Genomic DNA, 13,525 nt, shown 5'->3' with positions numbered 1-13,525 from the left:
CTCCCGCCTGAAGTGGGGGATTTCTGTGCCCTCCCACCCCGGCTTGTGGTCCTCTGCGGTTGTCCGGAGCTGTTTAATCTAGATTAAAAGGCGGCCCTCTCAGTTCCCCACACTTAACGCTTGCCTTAAAAGACCAAAAACCCCCATGAGCCTGCTTCCAAAAAGGGATGGGGGCTGTCCAAAGTACAAACTATACTTTACAAGTTGGTAAAAATAGAGAAAGGAAAGCCCTGAGATGTTACAGTTATCCCCTAGCTCCCCTAAAAGTGCTGAGTGGCATTTAAAAATGAGAGTGAGGCCAACTGTTGTCAGAGAAAACTGTCTTTTGAAGTATTGGAGGCCCAGGCCAGCTAATAGGCAGGAGAGAGTTGCAAGGTGGGAAGGTGGTGGGTGTCTTGGAGCAGGAGTTTTCCACATCTCTCCCAGTGGCTGAGAGGTGGCAGTACTGTGACACTCCCTTGCTAGTGTGTGTGTGTGTGTGTGTGAATGAATGTGAATGAATGTAATATGTATCTATATATCCCCAACATGTGGCCTTGAGAAGGGGTGCCTAACGGGATTCCAGGAGCAGCAGAGTCAAGCATGCCTGCCTCTAGTGGGAGATGAGGCCAGAGCAGAAGCCTTGGGCCAGTAGTGAGGAACTTTGACTTTAGGCTAAAGGATTCAAGCTCTTAATGAATCCCTGCCCACCCACTCACCCTTGCCCCCACCCCTGAGTTTGGTTCTGCCTGGTCCCAGGCTCCCGCTCCTCATTGTTCCTGTCTTGGGCTGGGTTCATACCCCAGCTGGCTCTTTTTTAGCTCTGGTTCTGCCCTGGCTCCACAGGTGCCTGTACTGTGAGTCGCAGGTATTTCTGAAACCTTTATCTCTGCCCTAATTAAACTCATCAGAGAAAGAGACTTACACGTCACAAGCCTGCCACAAACTGAAGCTCTCTACTCTGTCTGGCCCTGTCTTTCTAAAGGACAAGAGAAGCTGCCATTTGTCTGGCTGTGGCTGCATGCTTATGGCTACCTGCATGGCTGGTACCCTGGGTAATCACAGTAATCACAGCCTTTAGCCCCATGACCTCTCTGCCTGCCAACTCTTTCTGCTACTCAAGAATTCCTGTGAGTCCAGCAGAGCCCAGGAAAATGAGGTGCTGTCCACAGTACCTTGGCTTTGCAAATAGATGGTTCTAACAGGGCCTGGGTAGAGTAAACAGACTTACTGGTTTCGGATTTTATCTTTTTTTGAGAGTAAACATAAAGAACTCCTGCCACCTTTCACCCTCCATGGAACTGTCAGATTGAACTGATTTGACTTTGCTTTCAGCTGTTGGTCAGATTATCCACTTTCTATTCCTTAAGTACATATGCCCTTCCTAGCCCACCCACCCACCACCCACCCCTCCCTTTTTCTAGAAAGGTAGGTAGGCTTTGGTCCTTAACAAAGATTGTTCAGCAGTCTACATAGTAAGTCTTGGGCTGTACCACCTGCCATGGGGAAGGAGTTAAAGTCACCAACATGGATTCCTGCCCCAAGTTTATCTGACTGCTTTCAGTAACCTATTCCTTAGGAATGATATCAGTTTGATATCAGGTTCAAGGGCTGCAGAGATTAAATTCAGCTTCTGGTTTTGCAGGAATCACCTGTCCTAGCACCAGTTGTCTGGGGTGGGGCAGGGTCAAGGTTTGGGACCTGGCAGGTAAGTTTCCCCTTTATCACCTCCTGTGAATGCTAACTAGCATGCTGATTAGTTCTGGGAAGAAGCTGGCTGATGGAACCTCTAGACCTTGTCGGTTGCTAACAGGGCTCTCCAGGCCCTGGAGTAGACAGACCCAGTTCTGCTCTGGGCAAGTGTGGCCCTGGCTGAGGCCCTGACATAGAGCAGAGATTAAGATCTCTGGCAAATAGAACTTTGAGAGAAGTCATGCTCTACGGTCTATGGCCTGTGCTTAACCTCTGTTGAGAAGAGTCTGGGCTCCTGGGAGATCCTTCCAGGTAGGAGTAGGATAATGGACCCAAACATGATCCTGAGCTCATGTGGGCGTGTGCCTGAGTCTTGAAGGCAAATAATGGGCAAAAAGGCCTTAAGGAGCCCAGGGGCCTGTGGAGTGAAGAGGAAGCCCCTGTGTGCGCGCACCACATACGTGCCATTGGGTGACTCACCCGACTTCCTCCTCGGGGTCTGCTTTGGTCTCCCTTCCCCTTGTTGATTCTACCCTTTTTGAATGCATCTCCCAGGATCCCCTTGTACAGAGAGTCCCCTGTCTTTCATGCATTAACTCAGAAGGTTTCTGCTGGAAGGAGCTTCAGAGATCACCTGGTCCTATCTTTGTATCTTTCAGACAAAGAGACAGGTTCAGGGAGGGAGTTACCCTGGGCCAAGGTCACACTCCAGGTCAGGAGCACAACCCTGGACAGAGCCTAGGGCTTCTGATTCACAGGCCAGGCTTTTGTTCTCTGCCCCACTCTGCTTCAGAGGGTACAATTTATTATTCATGCAGCAGATGTTCAGGACCTATCAAGGGCCCAATACCTGTCTGGTGGTTGGTGTTTAAACCTGATCACATGTTTAGGGAGCTTGCTTGTGGCAGTGGTGGTGGGAAAGTGGAGAGGGAGAGGCAAGGAAACTAATGTACAGATTGAATCAGTGATCACCAAAAAGGTGCCTCCCAGAGAAAGACCCATTGCAAATGATTTCAGGTGTGATTCCTGTCTTCTCAGTTCATGCACAGATATCCTGAAGGCAGCAGCAGTGTCTTCCACAATTCCTTTGCTTGGTGCTAGATGTGGTTCTTGCTGATGGAGTGAGTATGTTTTGCTGGCCCAGTGGGCCAGAGTGTAGGTTTTCATGTGTCCATCAGCCACATTGTCATGGACGCTCACTTCTAGCAACATCTGAGGACAGAGGAAGAGACCGAGCTACTGATTTCATGTGGTGGCCTTCATCCTTATTCTGCTTGTCTCGGCCTTGGATTTGTAGGGTGGTGCCCAGTCTAATCCGTGGGAATGGGGTCAGACAGGCAAATCTCTTAGCTCCCTGGGGCACCCAAGCCCCCTTGTTGCCTAGGGATCCACCTCACAGGCGTGCCTGGAGCCTATCCTGTCCTGCCACTCTAAATTCAGCCTGGCCCACTGCAGTGGCTCCTTCCCCTGCCCCCTCCAGTCTCTCCACTACCAGGGCCCCCTCCATACTTGTCACCTGCCCCCACACCGTCTTTCTCAAATGAAAACTCACCCTGGCCCTCACTGGTCTTGACACTAAGCCCTTGACCTGATTTTGCAGCCTTACCTCCTGTCCCCCTCCTTCCCCTCATCACACTTCAGCCTCACTGCTAAGCTACTCTGTATTTCCCAAAACTGCTACCCACCTTCAGGCCTCTTCACCTCTGCAAGATTGCTCCTTCTTGCAAACTTATTTCCTTCTTTCTTGGGAAAACTTCCTCGTCCTGCAGGACTCGACCTGAATTTTATTTTATTTTATTATTTTATTTTATTTTTTATTTTATTTTATTTTATTTTATTTTATTTTATTTTATTTTATTTTATTATTTTATTTTATTCCACCCCACCCCACCCCACCCCACCCCACTCCACTCCACTCCATTCATTGGTCTCTGACTTCCTTAGACGGTTAGTTACTCCTGGGCAGCACAGCCCTAGTGTAGACCTTCCCCACGGCACTGGCCTTCTGGACTGTGTGCTCACAGAACCTGGGACTGCTGACCCCTCAGGAACCCCAGGGTCTAACACAGGCGCTCAATATATTTTGGTCGAATGTATGAATGAAGCAGGCACCCCTTGTTCTGCTTTCAGATCCTAAATCCTAACAGAGCTTTATGGAGCCCAGTTGTGGCGGGCTTCCAGGACTCGAAGCCACCAGACCCCACGTGAAACCAAAGGCCACGTGTTCAGCTGCTGCACCCTTGGAGGAGAGACGGTTCCATGTCCTCGTGGGTGTCACTGGGAGTGTTGCAGCCCTGAAGTTGCCTCTTTTGGTGTCAAGGCTTTTGGACATTCCTGGTGTGAGTATCTGTACTGGACAAGCATGGCAGCCTCTGGCGTTAGAGAGCTGATGTTCTTGGGGCCGGCCCATTTTTGTGTAGTTCATGGGGATTTCTTTTTCTTAATCATGGTGTTTGTGGGAGTCCTCTGTGGGCATTGGTATATGGGGGACGCAGGAAACAGAGACCAGAGGGACACTATAACTAGGAACTAGATTAGATAGTATAGACAGAGGATGAGGGGAGATTGGGAAAGGAACGCTGTGGTGAATGGAGGGTTGGGGTTCACAAACACTGACCTTGAGATTCCCTGAGGTCCTGGCAGAGGAGAAGGGCTGGCTGCAGAATTGCGGTGAGTTCTCAGTGCCCCCTTGATGCTTTGGGCTCCCTGCCTCTGCTTTCAATCCATCCTGGACACCACAGCTCTATCCTCCTTCCTTGTTAGATACTATGACTGTCCTGTCGGTCCAAACATGCTGGAACCTTCAGAGCTCCCTGTTACCTGCAGCTCTTGGTGTCAAACTGCTCCTTCAGGTGTTCAGAGATGCCCAGGGGTCACCAAACTGTGTTGAGGATAGGGGAGTTTAACACCCTGTGCTTGGAAATATCACCTCAACTTTGATCAGTTTTATATATTGGGGTTCTGGGGCAGATTCTTTTGTGGGAAAACTTCAAGGCTTTAAACAATGTGAAAGCAAGCAGGTGATAGCCCCTCTTCCTTGTCTGGTATCCTCCGCCCTTCGTTGGTCTGTCACTTTCCCACTGCCCCAAAGCCACCCCAACAACCTTTGCTTTGGCCCAGTCCCTGCCAGGCTGTGCTGCCCTCCCTGCTTCTCTCTACCTTTCCAAATTCTGCACAAACACTTCACACAAAAGCCTTCCTGTCCTGCCTCAACCCATGTGGTTTTGCTCCCTTCCTTTTAAAACTCATTTGGTGTATTAAAGAAAAACCAGAAGTCGTTAAAGTAGGAAAAACTGATTTTATTCAGAAAAACATTGCAATAAGGGAAAGAGGACCTCAGTATAGAACTGGGTTTAATTCTGAATACATCAGGGAAAAGTGGAGATTTACAGCCAAAGAACAGATGGGGGTCAGTTTGGATGGAAAATTACTAAGGGGAAACATTGGGGGTAAGGAGGATTTTGGCAAGACCATCCTGACAGTATTGTTGCTGACAGTGTGATCACATGTCATTTGGGGGATTTTGGGGGACGGGGAGCCTGATGAGATATCCAGGCTGGTCAGAAATTGAGGGTGGGTGATTCTGGCCAAACCACCTTAGCAGGAATCTTGCTTTGGAGGACGAAGCCCAAGGATGGGCCTAGTCAAAAAAGTGGCTCAAAGGAGCCTGACCGAAGTTCGATTAAGGAGAGAATCTTGACCATGCTGTGGAACCGTAGGCTGCCTTTGACACTGCTGTGTTGTTGGACACTAGTTTTGTAAGGTGTTGTTAAGCCGCTGGCACCCAGGCTGTGCCTTTTCCTTGCTTTCCTGACTCAAGGTGGCACAGGTGGGTGTACCTAAAGGGTCCAGCAGGGGGCAGTGCTCATTCGTAGATGGCCATGTCAAGATCACAGGCGGGCGGGAAAGCTTTCTTTTCTTTTTTTTTCTTTTTTTTTTAAACTTTCCACAAACTTCTACCCAGAAAGTCACCCCCTCACCCCACCCTCCAGGCTGGAATGAGCAGTGAAGCAGGCAGCCAGGGATGCCAGTCAGGCCAGAAGAGGGGAGGGAGGGGAGTGTTGTGGCTGCTCTGAGGCTGGGCCCTGATGCTGGTGGGGCAGTAACCCCTTTGGCCTGTCCCCTCCTCACGTCCCCAGAACCACTGGTAGGAGCTGGCCAGCTAGAGCCTTGAGGGTGGGAGGCCTGGAAGGGGTTGCTGCAGCGACAGCCTCTGCTACCGCCCCCTGGGGAGGGAGGGAACCATGCAGTTCCCTTTTCCCATAGCCCCATAGCAAGTGAATTTCCGGACTGAGGGTGGGTGGGGGCAGGGAGCCCTATCCCAGGAAACAGATGGGCAGCCTCAGAGCAGAGGGAAACGGCAACTCCACCGCTTCCTGCCATCCCACACAGCCAGCATTTATACGGGTGTGAGGAGAGGGTTGCCTGAAGCAGCGAGGCTCTCCAGCCCACCCTAGGCCTTTGAGTCCAGCCGCTGCTGGGGGACAGGCCGTGTCTGGAATGGGACTTGGCTCTCCCTCTCTGGCTGGAGTTGAAGCTGAAAGTCAGGCAGCCAGAAGGGCACTGACCTAGGAGGGAAGACTCCTGGACTTAGTCTCTGGGAGCCTGCTTTTCTCATTTTAAAATAAAGATGATGCCTGCCACCCATCCCCTCAGGCTGTTGTCAAGCATCTGAGCACAGCTCCTGGCACAAGGAAGCACTTAACAGTGTTTATTTCCTGTCCTTCATCCTCTCCTTTCTCCTTGTTGTCGTGTCCTTTGGGGCAGCCACGTGTGGCGTGGGGTGTCGGGCTAGTGAGACGGTCCATGTGGGAAGAACTGTGGGAGCCACCGGCCATCTGCTAATGTGGAGGGGCCCACATTCCTCTCATCCTGCTGGCAGACAGCTCTCCAAAGAGTCTAGGTTTGCTCAGTGAGGTCCTTATGAGCTGTTGGTCACCAAAGGGGGATCCCTGCTTGCCTTGTATTGCCCCGGACAGTGGCCTTTCCCCTGGCACTTCCCCACACTCCCTAATGGTACTGAACTCCCCACTGTCCCCCTTCTGGGTCACCCCCATGAGGAGTCTTTGTCCCTTGGAGCAGTCCTTCCCAGCCCTCTGCCTAAGTCATGGGTTCACATGCTCAAGGCTTTCCTGAGCTCCCTAGGGATCCCTAGATTTTGACAAGCAAACAAGCAGCTGGGCTGTGGGCGGCAGGGAGTGGGGTAATTCTACGACCTGGCTCAGAACTGCTGATTCACCAGTGTGTCCAGGCTTCCCAGGGGACCGCGGACTTGGAGCCAGACCACAGAGACTATGAGAGGGTGATGGGGAGGGGTGGATTTGATCTTACACCTCGCAGACCAGCAGTGGGGAGAGTGGCCACTAGCAAAGAAGCCTGGAGCTTTATGTGAGGTGGGGGGCTTTGGACAGCGGGGGCCAGCCCTTCCTCAAGAGAGGCCGCTGTGCAAAGAGGATTTCTCACACTGGGACTCTGGGCAAGTCAGGTCTTCTTTATGGCCTCAATTTTCTTATCCCTGCAATGAAGTGGGCGCCGGGTACTCAGATGATACATCTCCAAGGCCTCTTCTGGCCTGAGTGGTAGAAGATTCTAGTTGTGAGGGCAAAAAAGAGCAGGACCTAGGGGGAAGGTATGGCTCAGTGGTAGAGCACATGCTTAGCATGCATGAGGTCTTGTCTTGGGTTCAATCCCCAGTACCTCCATCAAAAAACTAACTAAATAAAACTAATTACCTCCCCCGGCAAATAAATAAATTTTTAAAAAATTAAAAAAAAAAAAGAGTAGGACCTAAGGGCAGCCTGAGAAATTCCTGGAATGCAGGAGCAATGGCTGTTTGGCAGTTCAGTAACTGTCACATAATTGGGCCACGCTTGTGTCTGAGCTGTCAGACGTAAATTTGATGGTTTCTGCCCTTTGGTTGGCTCCCTTCTCGCTGTGGAGAAGATAGACACCTCTCTAGCATTTGCTGGGCAGGCATCCGCAGGGCTGAGAGCCAGAGGAGGGTTTCTAAAGGTGGAGAGAATCTCCCAACCAGGGAATTGGCTGGACATGGGCTTAGAGCAGGGTAGGTTTCCAGCATGCCTGTCAGGACATTGAGGGCTGTTAAGGGTGAAGGAAGAAGGTCCTGCTCGTACGCAGAATGAAGTAAAGTCTGCTTTTCTGGAGGACTCTTTCGGCAATATCTAGAGGAAACCAAAATATGGTCACAGCCCTTGATTCACCACTAGGATTGAACCCCATAGGGTAAGAAAATTCATCAGATGTACAAGGATGTTCATTATAGCATTATTTATAATATTGAAACAAAACGTCCAGCAGTAGAGAGCTGTGGTGCGGTTACATTTCAGCCTCTCAGTGGATTCTGAGGCAGCGGGTCAGGAGAATGGATGGGTCTCTGTGTGATGTGGGACAATCCTCAGGATATAAGCGAAAGGAGTGAGGTGTTAGCAAACCAGGCCCACAGGCCAGACTTCTTGCTGCCTGTTTTCGTAAGGCCTGCGAGCCATACCAGTGTAAACCATTTACATTCTTAAATGGTTGAAAAAAATCAAAAGAGGAATATTTTGTGACACGTAAAATTACATCAAATTTGGATTTCAGTGTCCTTAGTGTATTGGAACCCAGCCACACCCATTCATTTAAGTATTGCCTCTGGCTACAGTCTTGCTACTACAGAGTATAGTTGTGACAAAGCCTAAAAAAGTGTCTGGCCCTTTATAGAAAAAGTTTGCCAGCTGCTGGCATGCAGTGTGATTCCTTTTGTGTGTTCACATAGCTGAGTTGCTGCCCACAGTCTTCCCCCTGGAGGTGGCTACCCTTGTGGAGAGATGGGTCAGGAAGGGAGGCTTGCATTTTGTGTCATTTTATTCAATTTTGATTTTTTGACCTCTGTGTATATTTATTTTATTTTATTTTTTAAAGTCAGGGCAGCTTTCAGTGGAGATATTATAAAACATTCTTTGTAATTTTATGCTTTTTGTTTTTTAATGCTCACCAAAGAAAGAGAGTGGGAGAAACAAGGCCTGGTTTGAGGTTTTTCTTTCTTTCCGGGTGGGGACCACCTGCCTGTTCTGTGGTCCTGCTGTGGAAGCTGGTCTGTTCAGCCGTAGTTCTCTGAGGCGTTCTTATTTGGGCCTCCGCTGGCTTGGCTGGCCCCATCCTTCCCTGGCCTGCTCTTTCAGGGAGTAAGCTCCGGAGGCCGTTGGCCAGAGGCAGCCAGCCCTGGGCTGAGGGGTCCTGCACCCAGGGTCCTTCCCTGACACTCCAGAACAATGTCCTCATGGAGAGCTTCTACAGTCGGCTTCTCTAGTTCCATTTGTGAGAATTTTCTCTAGTTGGGGAAGGGCACAGAGGGATCGGCAGCTTGGTCCTGCATGAATGGCAGGAAGGGCCATGCGACCAGAATACCAGCTCCCCCAGGAGGCTCGTTTGGAGGCAGAGGAAAGAATGGCAGAGCCTGGTGGGAAAGGGCAAGGGTCACAAGAGCTGGGATGGCACATTGAGCTGGAGGGGCCCTGGAGGCCCTGTGGTCCAAATGGCTCCTGGCTCAGAAGGGGAAACCAGGCCAGAGAGGAAGAATTCGCCCTAGATCCCCCCAGCCAAGGGGCTGGCAGAACTGGGGCTCGAGGCCAGGTTTCCTGACTGCTGTCAGCAAGTGAACCTGAGGAGGGCAGATCTTAGAGCTCAGATTATGGGAATTCTCTGCTCCACCCAACCACAGCCCTGAGGATGAGAATCCCTAGGCAGCTGTGGACTCCTGCCTGTCTGCTGCCTTGCTTTATGGCCAGGCACCTGTTAGAAACGCTGAGCCCTTACCAGCTCTGGCCCCATACATGTAGTAGGTTCAGCAAGTGTCTGTCAAGTGGAAACATCATTGTGAGCCACTGAGACACCCACTCAGCCAACTGGGACTCCCTCGGGGATTTGTTGATGAGGCCACAGCTCCCAGCCCCATGTGCTGACTGTACCCAGAGTGTACCTGCCACCCCCATGCTCAGGTGCATGCTAGCTTCTCGGCAGGCCCCGGGCACTGCCACTGTCAACTCTGGGTGGCCCCATGTCAGCGTCTTCTGCTGCGTGTGTCAGCCTGGAGACCTGAGCCACCAAAGCCCTGGGTTCCTTGCCTTGTGACAGGTTGAGTCATGGCTGGTGCTTCTCTTCAGAGTCCTCATCAGCCTCCTGTGGCGCCACCTCAAAGGCCCTACTAGAAACACCTGCTCTTTTCAGGCTGCTCAGCTGGGGTTCCAGCTGGGGCTCTCCTTTAGTTGTATATACCAGAGCTGTGCTATCTAGCATGGTAGCCACTAGCCACATTCAAATTTAAATTTAAATTATTAAAACTAAATAAAACCAAAAATTTAGTTCCTCTGTCACACCAGCCACACCTCCAGTGCTCAGTGGTTACATGTGGCTAGAGGCTGCCATACTGGACAGCACAGGTGTGACATGGCATCACTACCGAGTTCTGCTGGATGATTCTGTAGTGTAGTGGTCCTCAGCTGGGGCAGTTTTGCCTCGCAGGGGACACTGGACAATATCCAGGGACATTTTTGGTTGTCATATCTTGGGGATGGGGTGCTACTGGCTCATGTTTATAGTGAATAAAGGACAGAGATGAGTTTGGAGGTGGAAATTCAAGCCATGGGCTTTGTCTTGTCCTGTAGCTGTGAAAGTGCTTCTCCGCAGGCCCCTTTGATGTCTGCCCCAGGAGCAGCCTGGGCCAGACTAGGAGCCTGTAAGTAGAAGTGGGGGTATCCTTCCAAATTCTGTATTCCATTTCCCTTCGCTGACTCGGATGCATCTTCAGCAGAGAAAAGGAAACCAGATTTGCCAACTGGTTTCAGGAAAGAATCTCTATAAATGTTAGGCAAAATGCAGGCACCTAATAATAGGGTCCGGCCAAGCCTTGGTCACATCACACATCTCACAGAGGTTCAGGCTGAAAATATTAGACGTAAAAGCTGTTGGCAGGGGTCTTGCCAGGGGTCCAAGCAGAGAGCTGCCTTTCAGGAACTCTGTAGTGTGCAGGAGATTGTTGTAATGTCCAGCCCTGCTCCTGCCAGGACCCAAGAGGGTGTAAGAGAAAGCTGAGGAGGCTTTCTGTCCTCAGGAGTTTTCTGCCCTGCCAAGGCTTCTTAGCATTTGCTGGGGGAAAGGCCAAGGTGAATGAGTGGATAGTCTTAAGTTATTTAGTGTCTCAGAAGGTAACACAACATGCTTTTTTTTTTTTTAATGTGTGCAAACCCAGAGCCTAGTCCTTGCCTCCCAGGTCTTTTTGGCAGCATGAATGAAACTGAAAGAACAAAGCCAATAAGGCAGATGAATCAGATCAAGTGACATCCCTCTAAAACCAGAAAAACTAGCCTGGGCCTGCCGGATAACACTGGGGTCAGGGTCACTGCCAAGGAGAGACGGCTGCTTCAGAGGGGTCAGGGGAGGGGCACTGGGAAGGATGGGCTCATTACATACTCTTCACATTACTCTTTAGGTAAAGATGCTGACCCCAAGAAGCTCCTTATCAATGACTGTAACCTGGGAGGGTAGCCAGAGAGGGACAGACTGAGAGACTAGGAGAGGAGCTTAGAGGGAGGATCTCAAGCAGGGGCTACTGACCAGGGCGGGAAGTTTACCTGGACACCCGGTTGGAGGTCCTCAGGAGTCAGGGGGAAGCAGTATAAAGGGGCTGAGACTGAGGGGGATGTAGAGGGAAAGAAAGGGTAGAGCTGAGAGGGAGGGGGGAGCCCCTGAACAGGGCCATCACCAAGCTGGGAATATTTCTGAAGGCTGGCCCCAGGCACAATCCTGACTTGGAGACTGGCAGGCCATTTGGGAGTTGGGGAGAGCAGGGGAACTAGATCTTCAGGAAGCAGCTTCCCACATTTCAGAGGAGGATGAACTGCGGTGTTCTTAAGTGGCAAATTGTTCAGGCTGATTGGAAGGCTCTTAGGAATGAAAGTGGTCCCCGTGAGGAAAAGAAGGCAGTGGCCGGAAACTGATAATGGCTTCCTGGGAAGCCCTCTATTAAAGAAGAATGGAAAGCAGTTAAATGGAAAGGAGGACATGTAACCAAAGATGAAGGCAGAATGTGGTCCAGAGGCCACTAGAGTGAGCCGAAGCTTGCTGTGAAACTCAAGATGACCAAGAGGGCTGTTACGTATATTTGGAGAAGGAACAATGAAACAATGCCTGGTCCTGGAGGCCAATGGTATGATGTTGGAAGTGGGTGTGTGGACAGAAAGAAATGGGAGGGACTCTTGAGTCCTATTTTGTTTCTGTCTTTTCTTTTGAGCTTGAAAAAGTAGGACACATGGTGGTAGAAGACACTTGAACCCAAGTTGGGCGATTCAACTCCTGACCTGGGCAGATTCTGTCCTGAGCTGCTGACGTTGTGGTTGGTGACCCACAGGATGTGCAGGAAACAGCGGAGGGGCAGGGGGCTGGAGATGACTAATGTCCATTTATCAAAAAGGCAAAGCAGGTAGGCTCCACAGATTACTCTAGACAAGGCTTGTGAGCACTTAGAAAAGCACTTAGAAAATTGTCACTGGGGCCTGATCTGGCTCCCTGGGAACAAGCCGTATCAATTTTAGTTCTTAGTTTTGTTTTTTCTGGATATTAGACAAAGTATTTTTGGATTTGATGAGGCTTTGATAGAATCTTAGGATACCCCCCTGGACCACCTGGTAATGTTGTCAGCACGTTTATAATCAGTGAAAGATCCTACTTGTAAAGGGTTCATTCTTTTTTAATTTAAAAAAAATTCTTTTTTAATTGAAGTATACTCAGTTACAATGTGTCCATTTCTGGTGTACAGCATAATGTTTCAGTCATACGTATACATACCTCTAATTATTTTCATATTTTTCATTATAGGTTACTGCAAGATACTGAATATAGTTCCCTGTGCTATACAGAAGAAATTTGTTTTTTATCTATTTTACATATAGTAGTTAGTATTTTCAAATCTCGAACTCCCAATTTATCCCTTCCCACGCCTGAAAAGGGTTCATTCTTGATTTTTTTTTCCCCACCCCCAACCCCCTAGTCTGTGGACCTTGGGGAAGGGCTCTGCTCTTGACCTTGTTCTGTTCATGGTTTGGATTTGTGTCTTGGGGCTACTGATGGTAGTGCTGGCTAAGAACAGGCTAGAAAGACCAGGATTGAGATTTTAGAAACTCCTCATAGACTAAGCAAACAGTGGACCAGCTCTGGAAATGTGAGGGACTACATTTGAGAAAGTAACAGTGCTGGCACAGTTTGGGGCTTGTCGTCTAGTAGCAGCATGCATGAGAAGAACTCGTGAGGTTTTGCTGATTGCAAACCCCACGTACATCAGCAGGAGGATGTGGCTCCCAGAAGAGCTGATGTGGGCTCAGGCTCTATTGACAGATATCTAGTGGGTGCCAAGGACGTGACACTCCAGGTTCCCTGAGCCTAACAGTGTGTCACCTTCTCAGACCCCTGCAGGCAGAAGAGATGGCTCCTACCTCTGAGTTCCTCAGTTTTGGGAACTTTTATTTCTTTTATCATTTTCATACCTCTGTTTTTCTGTTCTCTTTCTGCAACTGATTGTTAGTCAGTTTTTGGACCTCCTGAGTTATCTTCTGATTTTCTCATCTTTTTAAATACTATTATCTATCTCTTTAGCTTCTGTTCCACTTTCTGGAAGATTTCTTCTAAACGTACACTGAATTTTTAATTTCACTGTTTATAATTTTAATTTTTAAGAGTTTTTTTGTTCCCTGTTTGTTTTTGAAAAAGTATCTGATCTTATCTGCTAATGCCTCATTCCACTTCCATCTTCCAAAAATGTGTTGACATATTTTAATTGTTTTTTTGTTTTTGTTTTTGTTTT

The 13,525-nt window shown here is 49.4% G+C and overlaps 1 protein-coding gene across 20 annotated transcripts in view; it reads left to right on the top strand.

Moving 5' to 3' along the window:
* Positions 1-13,525, top strand: part of PPCDC (phosphopantothenoylcysteine decarboxylase) — a 66,961-nt gene that overhangs the window by 380 nt on the left and 53,056 nt on the right. For all 20 annotated transcript variants that reach the window (XR_012502816.1, XR_012502815.1, XR_012502813.1 and 17 more), the window contains exon 2: positions 3,802-4,010. Coding sequence is in view for 7 of the 20 variants with exons in the window: in XM_045516845.2 (XP_045372801.1) it covers positions 3,825-4,010 (186 nt within the window). In the remaining 13 variants the exon portion in view is untranslated. The remainder of the gene's footprint in view (positions 1-3,801; positions 4,011-13,525) is intronic.

The sequence above is a fragment of the Camelus bactrianus genome, chromosome 27 (assembly GCF_048773025.1).
Source record: "Camelus bactrianus isolate YW-2024 breed Bactrian camel chromosome 27, ASM4877302v1, whole genome shotgun sequence".
NCBI classification, from domain to species: domain Eukaryota; kingdom Metazoa; phylum Chordata; class Mammalia; order Artiodactyla; family Camelidae; genus Camelus; species Camelus bactrianus.
The sequence above is the reverse complement of the archived record's forward strand: the minus strand, read 5'-3'. Positions and strand labels throughout refer to the sequence as shown.